Below are 17,841 nucleotides of genomic sequence, written 5' to 3'. Positions count from 1 at the left end.
GAGTAGGGGTGAGAGAAGGGTTTGACGTGGTGAGATCTACACTTCAGGAAAATCACTTTAGTGGCTAAATGAATGATGGATTGAAGTGGAGAGAGACCTGAGGCAGGCAGAACCACCAGCAGCCTATTGCAATAATCCAGGCATGATAAGATGAGGGCTTACAATAGAAGGGTGGTGATATCAGAAAAGAGAAGGGGGCACATTTGAGAGATGTTGCAAAGGTGTAATTGATAGGCCAACAGATCAGCTATTGGGGGTAAGATATAGTGAGGAATCCAGGATGACTCCTAAACTGTGAGCCTGAGGGATTGGGAGGATGGGGTTATCCTCTATAGTAATAGGGAAAGTGGGAAGAGGGGAAGAGTTTAGCGGGAAAGACAATGAGTTTTGGACATATTCACTTTAAGATGTCTACTGGACATCCAATTCGAGATAGTCGGTACAATCAAGAAAACAATTAAATTTGCTGATTTCCCAGGTGTAAATGTTCAGATTAAAAATTTAACAGCTGACTCTATTGAGTCCCTAAATCTTCATCACTCCCATCTCAGGGCAAACCCTTGAACTCCAATATAATCCCGGGTGTGAGTATATACTTACATTCAAGCCCTAATACCCCCAGTCCAATCAGCAACAGCAGGCACAAAGTCAACAGAATTAGAGCAACTGGGCGCCAAGATGGAGAAATAGTTGGGTATCCTAGGAAAACAAGAAGAGTCAATGATCAAGAGAACCAGTCTTTCCTTTTTCCTGGGACAAATTCAGCAATAATCAAATTCAATCAAACAAGAAACATTTATTAAGTGCCTATTATGTGCCAGGCACTGGTACAGTTGGAGAGCATAAATGGAAGTAGTCTTGGTGCCCAAGGACAATCAGTGATACTGACATAGCCTCTGTCAGTGAATCGTGTAGCGTCAGTAGTCAGTGAGGCTAAAAGACGCTCAATTTCATTCCTGCATAAAGCCAGACCCTCTCTCAAATCTCTCTATGTCATTAATTACATTTTATGTTTATATACTTTATGTTTATATACTTAATTTATATTATATATATAATATCATATACACTTAATTTATATTTATACATTATATACTTAATCACAGCCCTGTGATCATAGGCTCAAGAACAAGAGCTTTACATCCTTCTAGTTAATCAGTCATTAAGCATTTATTAAGCACGTACTACATTCCAGGTACTAAACTAGACACAGGAGATACAAATAAAAAATGAGCTAGTTCCTGACTTAAAGGAGCTTATATTCTACTTGAAGGACACTACAGAGTCATAGATAAGTTAATATAGGATAGAAAAAAGTACAAGGGTACGTGAGGACCAGAAATTTACAAGTGATTGGAATAACAAAAGATCTCTTGAAAGAAATAGAACTTGAGTGGAAACTTTACAAAGGGAGATTGGGGTCAAGAGAGAGTGTTCCAGGTATGGAGAGCATCCTGTTGGGAAGTGATGAAGACTGAAAATAGAATATTGTGTACAAGGACTAGCAAGTGGAGTGGTTTGGTTGGGGGGAAAGAGTGTATAAAATAGAATAATGTGTAATCAGCCTGGAAAAATAGGCTGGGGTCAAGCTGTAAATAACAGAGAAGTTTATATTTTAATGCAAAGGCAATGGGGAGCCACAGAAGCTTCTGGGGCAGAAGAGTGAAACGGTCAAGCCTGTACTTTAGAAATATAAATTTGCATGGTGAACAGATTAGAGAGGAGACAGAGATTATATTTTTCCAGACAAATTTTGAGATCATTATAGTAGTCCAGAAAAGGGGTGATGAGGACCTAAACTAGGCTGGGTCTGATGAAAGGATAAAGGATGAATGTGAAGGATGTCATTTGTGGTGGAATTGATAAGAATTGATAGCTAATTGGACTCTGAGAGTGAGTCTGACCCTTAATATTAAGATGAAGGAAGAGAATCCTAAAGAAGTGAAGTTTTTTGTTCAAAGATGCCACATAGAGAGTAGGAGAGCTAGAGCCAAAACCTCTGACTCCAAGTCCATTAAACCACTGAGCTTGCCTGGTTTTGGTGGGGTGGAGAAAGTGAGACACAAAATAAACGGCAGTCATTGTCCTTGTCCTTTGAGAATTTGGAATTTAACTGGACAAAGACAGCATAAACTAACTGCATTAATTGGAGGAAAAAAATCTCTAGTTTTTTAGGCATAACCTTTCTCATGTGCCCTAGCCATACTTCCTCCTCCTCCCTAGTGTCCCCTCCCTCCTTCCCCGCCCCTTTTCTGGAACTTTAGTCTTCTGTGCCTATTAGCTTCCGAACCAGAAAAGTCTAGCCTCCCAGTTTATTAGCTGTGACGACAAAGGCAAAGAAAACAATGAAGGACACCACCCTTCCCCTACCTCCCCCTCCCACCAAACACTTGTGTTATCTGGATCCCTGAAATGCTCTCATGGATAGGACTGTGGCCTCAGAAGTCTTAGAAAGAGCCTGGGGTGGCAATGTCAGTGGCCTCTAGAAAGAACAGTGTGCTTAGTACAGTACCTGGTACATAGGAAGCACTTAGTAAATGCTAATTCACCAATCAACTGGACTCTCTCCTCCTGCCATGACCCAGTGGCCATCAAGCCCAGGGCTCTGTGTGAAAATCCTTGGGTGAATCTGATCTTTTTTTTTCCCTCCCACTTTGGGGGCCTCATTTTTGGGCCCAGTGGGAGAGGATGTTCAACATTCATAGTTTCAGATGTGCCAGCTGCTACCCCCAGGGGATGCTGCTCTAGTGCCCTTCCCTTGTTGCCCTGGCTCCTTGTACCATATGCCCTTGGATATCTGCACTTAAGGCACGTGGCATTCCCCCTAAATGCAACAACTAGAAAAGGATATTTATTAATAAGACATTTTTTAAAAATTTAATTAAATTTATATTAATTTAAATAATATTAAATTTTAAAAATAATTAAATCTTAAAAATGTAAATAAAATAGAAGGGTCTATTACTTTTAGCATTGTTCAGTAGTGCTTTAGCAATAGCTTGGCTATTATACCAAGCTCTTTGAGTTCCAATAATGGAATTATTATAGTGCTATCTTTACAGATGTTGAGGAGACACACAAACAATATTGGAATTATTGAAATGAAATAGGAATCAATCAGTTGTAGGATCTGAAGCTTTCTTACAAAAGTTTTTTTCAGGCAGTCAGTACAGAAGCATTTCTTGTGGACTGGACAGCATTCATGCTAAGGTCTAGGGATACAAAGAAAGACCTAAATAGAAACAAGTCCTTGTCTCCAGGGAGTTCACCTTCTCATGGGAGAGATAACATGGTGCATATCTCATATACCTATGTCATAGGCACATGGGGATACCTCGATAACTAGGTCTAGACAGGATACTTTATATACAATGTAAATGGGGGGTTATCTTGGAGAGAAGGTACTAATAGTGGGGGTAAGTGTAAGGGGAAGGGAGGCAAGAGACTGAGAAATGCATCTTGCAAAAACAATAGGCTTCCACCTGAGTCTTGAAGGAAGCCAGGAAGCAATAGAACCAGAGGTGAGGAGGGAGAGCATTCCAGAGATGGGGAATAGATAGTGCAAATGGACAAACAAGAGAAAGACTGGTTCTCTTGTATGAGGAACAAGTAGCTGAGTGTAACTGGATTATAGACTAGTATGCTGGATTGTAGCACATAGGGAAGAGAGTAAAAGGTAAGAAGACTGGAAAAGTGGGATTCTTACAGATTGTAAAGGGCTTTAAATGCCAAAGAGAGGAGTGTTTTTTTTTATTTGATCCTGGAGATAATAGGGAGCCAGTGAGTTTATTGAATTGGGAGGGAGGTGCACTTTATAATACCTGGATTTTAGGAAATACCACTTTGGCTGCAGAGTAGAAGATAGTTTAGAGTTAGGTGGGGAGACCAAGCATTTGAAGACTGATCCAGCCAGACATATATCCCAGCTTAAGAACTGGGCAAAACGATTTGTATAACACAATTAAGATTGATGTTATGGAGTTTTATCTTAATTTGCCTAGAGAATTATATTAATTTTGTCATTTGCAATGGAGCCCTGATCCTTGGGATCTTTAATTTATGTCCCATGATAATAATAATACAATTCCCCTTCCTAGGGTTCCCTCTGGGATAGTAAAAAGAAATTCAGCATGTCTCATAGTTATATCCATACATCAAGCCTTCCAGGATCATTTGGAAGGAACCATCTTTTTCTGATTACATTTTGGAGTCCATTCTACTCTGATATTTTCCTCCCCTCTTTGTCCAGAACTTACTCATCCTTGTTGTAGTTGAAAATTTTCACCAATATGACTCTTAGAAGCTTTCCAAAGTAGGCTTAATGCCTAGTTCAGCTTGAACCTTTTATCTTCGGAAAGAAGTATAGGGTCAGAATTTCTCTGACGTCCTCCCCTCCCCTCAATGCTTTTACTCCCTCTGTGTTTTCTCCTTAGGCTGAGTTTAATGTTCTTCAAGATTGTTCCAGGTGCCCTCAACTTTAATGAGGTCTCTCTCAAGGGGTTGCATCCTGGAACAAAGCGGCTTTTCATGTGCTGAAACTGCCTGGGAGGTGCCTCTGTTTGGCTTGGCTTTAACTGGATTTTATTTTTTAGAAGGAAACTTCCATACTGTTTACCGAAATATGTTTAGCAAAGAGGTATGGACAGGTCAAAGACTGATATAAACATCTCGGAGAATAATAATATATGTATATAAATAGTCCCTTCCTGTATTTCATTATTAAAAAAAAAGTCTATCATCAGTCTGAAATTAGAAATATTTCCACTTTGTATAGGACTTGCCCAGTATTGTGCTCTCCTGGCGTAGGATTCTCAAGGTCACTTCCATACAGCAGTGAGAATCAGAGTGAATAGGACATTAGTGAACAAAGTACTATGGGAAAGACCATGAGAACATCTGCCTTGTCTGCCTACACATCGTAGGATAATTTCCCCAGGCTTTAAATAATGAATAGCATTTGAATCCTGCAATTGTACTTATTTTGTATCCGAGAGGAGGGCTGATACTCGTTAGGGGAAGATCCAGAATGTCAGAACCCTATGCAGACTGATGCTCGAATGCAAGGATTCCATCAAGAGCTGAAAACTTGAATAAGAAGATGGAAGAAAATCGAGCCATATGGAAAGTAATTGGAGATGTTCTTGAACTGTTGTAAGACAAGCACAATAATGGGGCGCTTTGATGTTAAAGGACACGGTCCATCGTACAGGAGACTTTGGCATGACAACTATACTTGGCTCATCCAAGCTCCAAGAAGACAAGGACCCACGAACTCCACTATGCGTGGAAAAAGCTGGCAGCCCCAAACTGAAATTAAAGCCAATTAAGGGTTTGCAATAAACTTCAGAGACTATCACTAGGAGGAAACTGGAGAATGATGGATAGTTCCCCCATCCCATTTACCCATACCTTGAGAGCTAGTTTCTTTATCGCCTTCCAAGTTTTCCCTTGAAGGGTTTTTTTCCCCCTCCTATCTACTACCTTAGGGGATATAGAAAGTTTAACTTATTTGCATGTGGAGAGTGGGGTAGGGGGATTGGCAGAGGATGATTACACTACTTGAATCTCCCCCCTTTATTTATGACTCCATTAAATGCTTTTGCTAATGGATTTGTGATTCTTGCAAGGTCTGTAAATAAAGAATATTGCATAGATGGAGGCTTGGATCTTAATTTGCATAAATTTACCAAAAAAAAAAAGAGCTCAACTGGAAAAAGTAATAAAGGATTCCAGAGTTAGAATTCTCCAAACTTTCAAAGGTCTGTGGAAGATTGGTTGTTGATAGATTCCTGACAATTGAGTAGTTAATTCTCACTAGACTTCTTCACTTATTACCCGGGCCTACAAGGCAATGGGCAGATATACTCATGATCTTCCTCACAGTTCTCCACCAAAGTCCCACTCATTCTGACAGTCACTGTGATGTAGAAAAGTCCTTGAGAAGACCATTCAAGTAAAAGCATAATTTCCTACAGGTCCTATACTAAGTGGAAATGCTTCTGTTCCAGACCTGGCCATAGACCATTTGTCTGGAGTCCAAATACTAGCTTAGCTAGAATGGAGAGACACTTTACACCAGGTTGCCCCAGATGCCGCATGCATCTGGTTTTTAAGGGATAGAAGGGTTGTGATGTGCATCAGTGTGGCAAATATGCTGACAATGAAATCAAAGCTCTTTTGAATTATTTAAATATCTTTACTGCCCCTTTGTAATGCAAGGGGGATGTCTGAGTCTTTAGAGATGGAGAAAATACAGAGAGGTGCCTCTCCCCAAATGGCAGATTGGTGGCAAAGCTAGATTTTTAAGCTTCCTTTTGTGTACAGTAGAGTGCATACTCATCTTCAAAAGGAAGTGAGAATTGAACTCTCTGTACTACCAATAACACCAGAAAGGTAGAGTGAGGGAGCCCTTTGAAGGGCTGTGGCCATTAGTCTTCTGTGTGTGTGTGTGTGTGTGTGTGTGTGTGTGTGTTGGCTCTCATTTATGTATTTTTTCTGATTCCTATGCTGCCTGTTGAATATACTTTTATTTTTCTTCCAAAATAAATGTTTTTCTTTTTGGGAGTTTCTCAGATTATATTTATTTTTTCTTTAATCTGCATATGTGGAATATAGTTAATACACCCATGAGCTGTTAACAACAGACTAATCAAAGTTCCTTCAATATGCTTCCAAATAAAGTATAAAACTCCACCTAAAAATTCTGTATTATCTAGAGAAGAATTCCTATGATTTACATGATTTATATGACAGAGAAAAGGGAAAAGGAGAGGGCCAAAGGCAGGAATTATGTATGGAAGAGAAGTGAGACCAGTTCTAGTTGCTCTGGAGGGCAGACCTAGGATCAGTTTATATGACAGAGAAAAGGGAAAAGGAGAGGGCCAAAGGCAGGAATTATGTATGGAAGAGAAGTGAGACCAGTTCTAGTTGCTCTGGAGGGCAGACCTAGGATCAGCGAATGAGAGTTGCAGAGGCACAGCTTTAGAACCATTTTTTTAAAAGTGGAATAGGTTGATTTAGGTAATGGTGGGTTGTCCTTCACTAAAGGTCTTCAAGGAGGGGCAGCTAGGTGGTGCAGTGAGTAGAGCACCAGCCCTGGAGTCAGGAGGACCTGAGTTCAAATCCGGCCTCAGACACTTGACACATGTACTAGCTGTGTGACCTTGAGCAAGTCACTTAACCCCAATTGCCCTGCCAAAAAACAACAAAAAAAAAGGTCTTCAAGGCGAGGATAGATGACCACTCATTTGGGATGTTGTCGAGGGCATTCCTGTCCAGGTAAGGGTTGGACTAGATGACCTCTGTGCTTGCTCCTGACTCAGCTTCTGTGATCTGGAAGAAACTGGAACTTCTCCATATCAGTCTTTCACCTCAGAGCCACCTTTACCATTCATTCATTCGACAGACATTTATTTTGTAAGATATGCCAATTTGGGATTCCATCCAAAGGAATTTAGTTACTGAAATATAATAACAATTTTACTTTCTAAAGTATCAAAGTTATCTCACATGGAGGTGACTTTTTCCAGTGGCATGCTGGAAGCAGCTCATAACATTTAGACCTCAGAGGGAAAAAAAGCTAACAAAGCAGGATTTGATTTATTATTTTGTTGATTGTCAGAAAATGATGGAGAAAACATTAATAATGCAGATTAAACTTGAAAGTGTGTCACGTGTATTTTTCTGGAGAGTCGGTTGTTAAATATTTACCAGCATAGCTCTGATTTTACTGCTACACAGATGCCAAGGACAAAGTTATAGAAAAGCTCTTCTCATAGATTGCATGATTTGAGAGCTGGAAGGGCCATCAGAACTCATCTAAGAAGTTTAAGAGAGAAATCATGATATAGAAGATAGAGGATTGCAGTTGGAGTCAGGAAAGCCGATCAGATTCCACATTTGACACCAACTGTGTAACTAACGTTATTTCAGTTATCTGGCCTTCAATTTCCTCCTCTATACAGCACTTGAGGTACTTATTTCATGGGAATGTTTATGAGGTTCCAGTGAGAGAATATATGGAAAATGCTTTGCAAACTTTAAAGGAATAGAAAAAATGTCAGCTCTTTATTATTACTGCCACTATTATTATGCCCCATGATCTCTTTGTAGAGATGAGGAAACTGAAGCCCAGAGAGATTAATTAAGTGATTAGCCTAACATCACACAGGGAAATCCTTTAACCCCCTGTTTTGTTTTTGGTTTTGTTCTTTTATTTTGTAATTGTTCCCTCTAGGTCCAAATTTCCAATGATTCTAGCATGAAAGAAATTGATTTCTCCTTCACCTGCCCTCCTTATCTAGAGTCTCGATGAGCCTTCTATTTGCAGTAGGAGCAGAAATTCAAAATATGCTAGTTGAATTTTGTAACACCCTTGTCTTGCTTGCTGTCTTTTCTTCTTGACATCCATACTTCAGAGAAGGAAATAAAAGTGACTGGGGTCACCCGGATGCACACTGATAGGTACATACACTACAACCAGTCAAGTTCAGATACGGAAAGAGAGAATGGGTTGAAAATGGGGGAGAAGATGGAGAGTGAAGTTAGTGATCCTGAGCCATGGACTAGCTTTATCTAAAATCAGAGAAAACTAGCTGCTAGAATTCAGGTGCTCTCTTCCCCATCTTATTTCCCTAAACCAAGAGCTGTCAAAGTATGGTCCATGGATCCCTGAGGATCTCTGAGACCCATTCAAGGGATCTGTGATGTCAAAATTATTTTCATAATAATAATATATTATCTGCCTATTTAAAATGACGGGCTGGTAAATATTTAACAACCAGCTATCCATTAAAGAACAGATACCGATGACACACTTTGGAGGTCAATCTGTATTTTTTCCATCATTTTTAAAAGTCCAGAGACAATCAGCAAAGCAATAAGTCAAGCCCTTATTTGTAGTATTTGCCAATTTCTGGGGAGTAAATGCTCATACTGATAATTTAGCAGTTTGCTGTTACATTTGAACTGGCTCCAGCACACCCCTATCTATTAAAATGCTCCTCCCTTTGCCAGCTACATATCTGCATAAAGTCAGATTTTCCTCATATACTTCAACCAAAATGACATATCATACCAGACTGAATGCAGAAACAAATATGAGAATTGAGCTTCTTCTATTAGGCCAGACATTAAAGAGATTTGCAAAAATGTGTGAAACAATGATACCTTTCTCACTAACTTTTTTGTTTTGGAAAGTAGTTATTTTTCATAAAAATATTACCTATGTTAACATGTGATGGGTTTGTTATTGATACTTTTAAATGAATCAAATATTTTAAAACTTAATTTTAACATTTAATATAATATATATGACTCACATAAACAAATGAAAAAAACTTTGGAGTCCTCAATAATTTTTAAGAGTATAAAGGTATCCTGAGACCAAAGGATTGAGAATTGCTGCTCTAACGAAACTCATGTAATTTAAATAAGAGGAATGAAATAGTCTACCCCTGCCTACTTTATATGGAATACGGGTGCATTGATTAAGAGAATTTCTCGACTGTACAGAAGATTTGAGGGAGGGGAAGGTGCCACAGAATTAGTTTATATGTTTCTTTTATATTTATGTCCATCACGACATCATCCTTTAGTTAATTTTATTGGGAAGCCACTTTGGAGAGGAACATATTTAATTGAGTTGGTTAACTGAGAGCCAAATATAGAGAGCAGGTTTCATATTTTAGTATTTTGAGCAATATACCTTTTTGCCTCCTAGATCAAATTGAGCCCCAGCCAATAAGGGGTTGACAAAAACTGTCAAGGTCACATGGATTTGTTGGTGGTGGTTAGCATCTGCCTAGGTGTTTATAGGCCAAGAACTCTTGTGTCCAATGGAAATACTGCAGTCTCTTAGGAAATGGTTGTTCTTCAAGATAGCACCAGAGATAAGGCCAGGAATGGTATTTAAGTAGACCACCATCATGTAGGCAATCTAGACATTTAAATTAGCTGTCTGAATTCCATTGATGGATATAGCATCCTGTGGGCTTAAGGAAGGAAGTGCTCAAATCACATAATTAAAGGGCCCAATGTGTGGGTCAATGTCACATAGGCGAGAGACAGAGAGAGAGAGAGAGAGAAAGACAGAGAGACAGAGAGACAGAGAGAGACAGAGACAGAGAGAGAGACAGAGACAGAGAGAGAGAGACAGGGACAGAGACAGAGACAGAGACAGAGACAGAGAGAGAGACAGAGAGCGCTGATATTCAAATCCAAGTCTTGTAGTAAGTAGATATTTCTTACTAATCTATAGGTCAAGGAGTATGAAATTTATATAATACAAACCATTGTAAATTCCTGAATCTGGTAAAAGTGGTTTTAAGAAAATTCATCTAGCAGGAATATAGAGAATAGATTAAAATGGGGAAAGATGAGTCAGGAAGACTTTAGCTAAAAAGTTATAGTCATGGTTGAGGTATGAGGTCATAGGGCCTGAACTTGGGTAAAGATAATGGAAATGAAGAGGAACAAATAGATAGAGCTATTTTGAGAAAAGAACAGTATGACTTGGTAGTATATGAGAAGTAAAGAATGAAGAAAGAGTAGTCAAAAGTAACAGAAGGGAATCTAGCCTGGGAGACAATTTAGTCATTGACAGAAATAAAGAATTTGAGCTGGGAGTTGATTTGGGGGGAAAAGTTGAGAGGTTTAGTTTTGGATAAGTTAGTTGAGTTTGAGGTAATGGGGAAACATCAAATTTTCAAACTAGGAATTACATATGACACTGCATTGTGATGGAAATGCTACAAATGTTTTAGAACTGGGATTTCTGGGAAAGGTTTTGCTTCTTGGGCACCTTCCCCTGCACAGCACAAGGCTACAGGGCATCAGATTAGAACTACATGTACAAATATGTAGCTTTGAGAGTCTTCAACACTGAGGTAAAACCTGAAACCATAATAACAGATGAGGTTTGGGAAGTACATATAAAGCAGGAAAAGGCAGCTAGGAGGAGAGAGTGCTGGACTTGGAGTCAGGAAGACCTAAGTTCAAATTCTGTTTTAGACATTTACCAGGCTGTATGACCCTACTGAGGAATTCAAATAGCTAATTCAAATGTCTAAGTTGCCTGCATGGCCTTGGTCCACTTAAATACCATTCCTCAGCCTGCCTCAGTTTCCTCATCTGTAAAATAGGGAAAATTATAAGACCTTTACAGGGATATTTCAAAGACTAAATGAGATAACGCATGTAAAGTATGTTAGAAGCCTTAAAGTAATTAAGTGGTAAAAGGAAGAAGTACCACCTTCTTCCTATTACTACTAGTATTATTTTTTAAAACTAATCCTGGATAATACATTCAAGCTGCCCAGGGACAATAATTCTATTATAAATGAATTACTCAGTTACCCAGAGAAATCCCTGAACCTTATATTAGTAGCTGATTCTTTTAAAAAATTAATTAGTGATTTTAATTTATTAAAAATCCTTTCTAGATTCTTTCTAGATCTGATTTTTATTTAGTTTTATCATTTTCCCCCAAATAGAGCTAATATTGCCTGAGCTTGGAAACATAATTACTAGTTATAGGCACAGAGGGTGAGGTTTTTATGTCCAGATGTTTGTCTTCAAGATATGTTCTCTAGCCTCCACTCCCTGAATCGTTAACCTTTCCCTTCAAATGGGAGGGGAAGCTGGTTTCCCCCTTCTCTGTCCCTGCCATCCCAGCAGCAGGAGTTGGAACACTATGTTCCCTGATAACAGCAATGCTTCTGTTCACTAACAGGAGCTTCCACCTCCCTTCATTGCTAGATTTGAAAGCAGGAAGACCCGAGTTCATATTCCTCTGACACTATGCAACCAAGTTGCTTAACTTCTGGGCCTCAGTTCCCTCAGCTGTAAAATGAGATACCTGCACTTCTTACCTTGAGGGGTGATTGTAAGGCTCAAATAAGATAACCTTTTTAAACATTAAATCACACTATACACGCCAGTTATTGTTGTTCTTGGAATAGGGACAGGACTTGTGATTTTATCAGCGTAGAGAACTCCCACTTGAGGAAATTCACTCTACTAATGCAGGTTGCTACCTTTTCTGAAAGTTATAGTCTTAGAAATCCACCAAGAGCACATAGAGTTTACCCAAGCTTACCTAAGGTCACACAGCCAGTATGTATCAGAGGCAGGACTTAAACTCCTTCCAAGACCAGGTCTCTATCCACAGAGCTGAACTGCCCTTTTGTTACCATTTTTGTTTTTACTGTAATACAGGAATGGGATTAGCCAATGAACCCAGTCCTTATAAGGACATGACATGCCCAGCCGATGCTGCTCCAGCATGGACTGTACAGACTGTATGTAAATGGTTCTGGTCCGCTAACCTTCTGATGAAGAGGAGACTTTTCGATTGGTTGTGGAGCTGAAGTAGGTTGCATTCAAAAGGCATTAACTAACTGGCCAAAAGTGAGTTCTTTTCCTCTTTCCTATTTGGTTATCACTCAGGTAAGTAGGTGGGCCTCTAAGACACAGGCCAGACAAAAAGAGAAGTCACTGGGGCTAGTTTGTACCGTCTGAATGCACCCTAGTTCTGCTTTCACAGTCAATTTAAAAAGCTCCTTTTCACCATAGAGCTAGGAGACCAGAACCAGTTACAGAAAGTCTGTGCATGCTCCAAAATCCACATGGATATCGCGTCAACTAATCATGCTGCACATGCTCATAAGAACTGGGCTGATCGGCCAATCTCATTTGCTTATTTCAGTAGGAGTAGTAGTAGCGGTAGTAGTAGTAGTAGTAATGGTAGTAGTGGTAGTAGTAGTAGTCATAGTAATAGTAGCAGTAATAGTAGTAATGGTGGTGGTAGTAGTAGCAGTGGTGGTGGTGGTGGTGGTAGTGGTAGTAGTAGTAGTAGTAGTAGTAGTAGTATTCCCACACAGATTTAATTCTATATAAGATTTTCAGGGGGGAAAAATCCCCCTCTATTGCTCACATCCTGTGGCTGCAGAAACTGTCACCAAACAGCCCCCCCCCCCCACCATGATGTCTAGAGGACTGGAAATCCCCAGGGGCCATTTCCAGAAAATGACACTAGCAGGGAAGGAAATCATACTTGGGATTGAAGAAGAGCCCGTACAGGGATTTTGTACAAATGTGACACCAGGAATAACATTAAAGTATATTAAAATGTGAATAACTCAGTGGAGAAAGAGAAAGGAGAATTTTCAACTAGCGCCTGAAAAGGACCAGTGCTCCCAAAGTATTATTATGATTATAGGACAAAAATGGATAAGTTCCAGAGCTAGAAAGGGAATGCAAAGGACATTTTAAAGGAAAAGTGATGAGGTTGAGAGTTGAAAAAACTTGGGAGAGGGAAGAAAAATGGGGGTTTTGACAAACTGTAATGTAATAGATACAATACAAACTACAAAATGGAGAGAAATTTTAGCTCTAGGCACAGAACATTTGAAATGGACTAGAAATTAGAGAGTGACAAGTTCATGACAGAGGCTAGAGAATTCCCCTGCCTCAGTTTTTCTTTTGTAAAACTGAGGATAAATTGAAATCTTCGATTTCAGAAAAATAAAAGGGACAATCATAAGATGAAAAGGACTAATCCAACACTTTAAAGTAGACAGTCACTAGTAAATGCTCCTGTACTAATGGCATTAAGAGGTTTAGCAGAACTAGTGTGCTTACAAATTGGGTGGACAGAACCAGATTTAGAATACACTACCTGTATCTTCAAAGCCAAGGATAGTGTTTCCACTTTGAAATCATTAAGCCAAGTGAAAAAAGAAAAGCCAGGTAGGAGGCAGCTTTTATAATATTATAATTTGCAAGTTATTCACATTACAAGGCATTAAATGTATGATTCTCATGTAAGAAAAACAAAACAAAATTTCTACCAATTCAGACCATTGGGACATATGATCATCCTCATTTCTCTCTCTTTCTCCTATCTTCTCTCTCTCTCTCTTTCATACACACACACACACACACACACACACATCATGGTATAGCATGACAGAAAAAAAACTCACTGAAATACAGAACTGACCCAACGATGCCTTCTAGCCTTATATGGATCACATGGTCTTATAACATGTGTATATATGTACATGAATACATATGTACATCAAAACGCCACCAGTTCACATAAAATACATATTGTAGCAGCAAACACCTAACAACACACTCAAGGAAACCCATAGCAACATGGCTGCTCACAAAAGCTTCGCTCCTTTTCCTGTCTCTAGGCTGTACACACCAAGGCGACCCTGTTCCTCTTTTGCATTGACCAGTGATAAACAACATTGTATCCACATCTTTGGCCTCTTCAGCCAAGGAGTGCATTGACCACAAGGAATGCTGAAGATACCTGTGTTCTTGCTCTCTGGTCTCTGAGCAATGGTCAGGGCTTGGGAATGTAGGCTTAGGGTGGTCTCCCCATCGTCATCCAGCATAGCCAGTGTACTGTTGTACTTTGCCTGCATCTGAATCCTTAGAGATGAGAAACAGCTGCGGCGTTTATCCTGCAGCTGCCCAGGATGTTGTAAGGCGGATCAGTGCTGCACGAGAAGGAAAAAACATTCCTAATGCTCTGTGCTGCTGGCTTCAGCTGCTGAGGAAGTCACCGACCCCTGTTCCTGAATGGAGAGGCCCAGCCCTTCTCCTGCGTACTTGTAGCAGTCAGAGTGAATGCCAAAGAGTCAAGCTGAGGGGAAATCATTTTTTTTTCCCTATTCAGACCATCCCTTACCAAGCTCTCAGTGAGAGGGCTGACCATCTTGGATCGTTTGTGTTTTTCAATCTTTCCACTTGCTAGTAAAGGCATTGTGAAATTTAATTCTTTTTGCCATAACAGATTGGCCCTCTCAGACACCACAGCTGTGGGGCAGAGAGGAAGGACTTATATTGTTGGTGTCCACAGGGAACCTTTGAAGCAAAAGGCCAAGTAAGTCTCAAGAGACCTTGATAGTCAGTCAACAAGCATTTAGTAGGGTCTTCCTTCTTGCCAGTCACTATACTAAGCACTAGGGACACAGAGAAAGGCAAAAATGCCATCATTGCCCTCAAGGAGCTCAGGCTACAATGAGGACGAAAACATGCCAAAAATTATCTATTCAAGATACATAATCTCAGAGGGAAGGCAGTCAGTCAATTAACATTCATTAAGTGCTTACTACATGCCAGGCACTATTCTAAATGCTGGAGATAACAAAAAAAGACAAATACAGTCCCCGCTCTCAAAGAGTTCACAGTCTGATGGAGCAGACAACATGAAAAGAACAATGTACAAATAAAGTGTTTACAAGATAAACTGGGGATGATCAATAGAGAGAAACTAGAGTGGGGGAAGAACCACCAGGAAAGGCCTCCAGCCTGAAGGAAGCCAGGAAAGTCAGGAGGCAGAGGCGAGGAGGAGAGCATTCCGCAGTTAGAGAAGTCATTAGAGAAGAATGGAAAGACATGAAGTCAAGAGGTGAAGTTTTGTGTGCATGAGGAGTAGTAAGGATGCCAGCAGGGTCAGCTCAAAGGGGAGTGAAGCATAAGAAAACTGGAAAGATCAGAAGGGGCTGGGCTATGAACACCTTTAAATGCCCAAAAGAGGACTACATATTTGATCCTGATGTAATGAGGAGCCACTGGAATTCATGTGGGCAGAGGATGTACTGGAGAAGGGAGAGATTTCATTTCAAAGACTTCCCAGGGAGCCCCACGGCATCTCCCCTCCAGGTCACACACCTCTGTCCTAAGACCCAAGGTCTCTCTCCAGGCATCCAGAACCTTTTTTAATATTCGACTCAAGTAGAATCATCAGGTTTTATGCACTGTCCAGACCCTCCCAGGCCATGCTTTGATCTGCTCCTGCCTTCTGTGAGTCCATTGTTCTGGGCCTCCCATGACTCCATACCAGCACCTGCCAAAAGGCTGGACTTTGATGGAAGGCCTTGAACAGTCTAATCCATGCCTCTCACAGTGAACCCCTCTCTAGCCTCTAATACTCACCTTAATAGTTATTGCCTTGTCATATTATCCCCACCACAGTGAATCCCCTGGTTATTTAAAAAAAAAAAAACCTATTCCACATCCCCCATGGCTCACTCCATTATTCCCATCTTCCTTAACTGTACCCCTTGAAATGTTCCACTCCAAAACTACCCACCCCTTCCACTGTGGCCTCTGGAATGCCTTCTCCATAATAAACACACTTACTTTCATCTTAAACTTTATGCCTTTTCTCTTCTCACTCTCGCCATCTTCCGACATTTATTGAGACCTGGTGGGAAGGACTAGCACCTCTGGTGTGAGGGCTTGCTGGGCTCTTTTCAGGGCTGCTTATACACCGTTGGTATCCACCTTTCTCCCAACTCTCACCCATGGCTCCAAGAAACCATAGGATGTGCACTGGCGACACCCTGGTGAACTGTCCCAGCAGATAGGCTATGCCAGGTTGAGGATAACTGATAGGTCTCAGACCCATGGGTGAATTAAGGGGATGTCTTCTCCAAGCATATAAAGACTTCCCCCAGTTGGAATGGGTAGATAGGAACAATTCATTCCAACAGCCATAAAAAGGGTCACTGTGGAGCACTTAGAGCTTGGTCAGACAGCAAAGACACCAAGGTCATCCACTGCATCCCAGACCATCTCCAGTCATCCTGACTTTTGTCTTGCCACTGGATTTCAATGATTCTGGAAGAGAGAGTGAAGCTGATAACTTTGCCCAGCTCTACCTCACTAAAGTCGAACTCACGCACAAGTCAACATATCACCCTCATGATGTCATTGGTCCTCTTCAAAAACAAAGGACAAACAACAAAAATTGAGACCCGCAGGGTTCTCTCCCGATGACATTATATTCCTTACTACCCTTTCCAGCACTGCTTACATTTTCACTCATATTCCCTGACTCAGCAGTAATGGCAGGACTTTGGGTCTTGGGACAGAAGCCACACCCTGCTTCCCATTGTCACTTCTAAATTCTCACTCTGCCATCATCATTCAGTAACCTCTCCTCCTTTGAAGTTCATTCAATCCAAAGTAATCACCCAATCAATATTCTGGCAACTATTATCTATCCATCACGACAATCTCCCTCTTGCTTCAATGAGTTGGGTGTCTGGCACCCTAAGTCCTGCTCTCATACTAGGGGACTTCAGCATACATAAAACACCCTAATCTTCCCAGTTCCTCAATCTACTGAATTCCCATTAATCCACTTAGCTACACACAGAAATGGCCATATTCTGGATCTTGCCATCACTTAGAAGTGATTTTCATGTCTGTGAACACTGAAATTCATTTTTCAGATCATAATATTTTGTCATTCATCTTTCCCTTTGCCTAAAGCCCTTGACCCTGTTCTTTGATCTCACAATGATCTCTAATCCCTTCACTCTTTGTTCTTTCCCAGGCCAGTACTGCTTCAATGACAATCCTCTCCTCCCTTTTCTATCTCTATGCCTTGGTAAGTTCAACTCCACATTGTCCTTTACAGTGGGGTCCCTCTGCCCTTTTACCATATGTAGCCAGAATGGACTTTGTTTTCTTTGAATGACTCAGCTCGCCTCATTGAGCCTCTGGACACTGTGGCTTGCTCTTCCGGGGCAGGAAGCCCAAAGAGCATTCCAGGAAGCAGACAACTTCCTGTGTGATGAGTCATGGGGCTGGCTGAGGGGAGGTGTTAACGGCTACGCTAGGGGGAGGGGCCAAGTCAAGAACCAATCGGCCCTGGTCGTGCAGGCGGTGCTTGATGATGTCAAAAAACTCTATAAGAGGGGAGAGGACAGCTTGAAGATCCTCTTTTCCTTTTCCGGTTGGAGCCAGAGACAGTTACAGCGACAGTTACAGCGACAGTTACAGCGACAGTTACAGCTACAGTTACAGCCACAG

At 40.7% G+C, this 17,841-nt stretch overlaps 1 protein-coding gene across 1 annotated transcript in view; it reads right to left on the bottom strand.

Moving 5' to 3' along the window:
• LOC118849779 (C-type lectin domain family 1 member A-like) overlaps positions 1 to 14,577 on the bottom strand; it is a 30,583-nt gene extending 16,006 nt beyond the window's left edge. Inside the window, exons 1-2 of the mRNA XM_036758747.1 lie at positions 14,324 to 14,577; positions 601 to 699 (exon numbers count right to left, since the gene is read on the bottom strand). Coding sequence (XP_036614642.1) covers positions 601 to 699; positions 14,324 to 14,438 — 214 coding nt within the window. The 5' untranslated portion in view covers positions 14,439 to 14,577. The remainder of the gene's footprint in view (positions 1 to 600; positions 700 to 14,323) is intronic.
• Between the last annotated feature and the right edge of the window lie 3,264 nt (positions 14,578 to 17,841).

Source organism: Trichosurus vulpecula, chromosome 5 (assembly GCF_011100635.1).
Source record: "Trichosurus vulpecula isolate mTriVul1 chromosome 5, mTriVul1.pri, whole genome shotgun sequence".
Taxonomy (NCBI): Eukaryota; Metazoa; Chordata; class Mammalia; order Diprotodontia; family Phalangeridae; genus Trichosurus; species Trichosurus vulpecula.
Note: the sequence above shows the minus strand (reverse complement) of the source record. Positions and strands in the feature narration are given on the sequence as shown.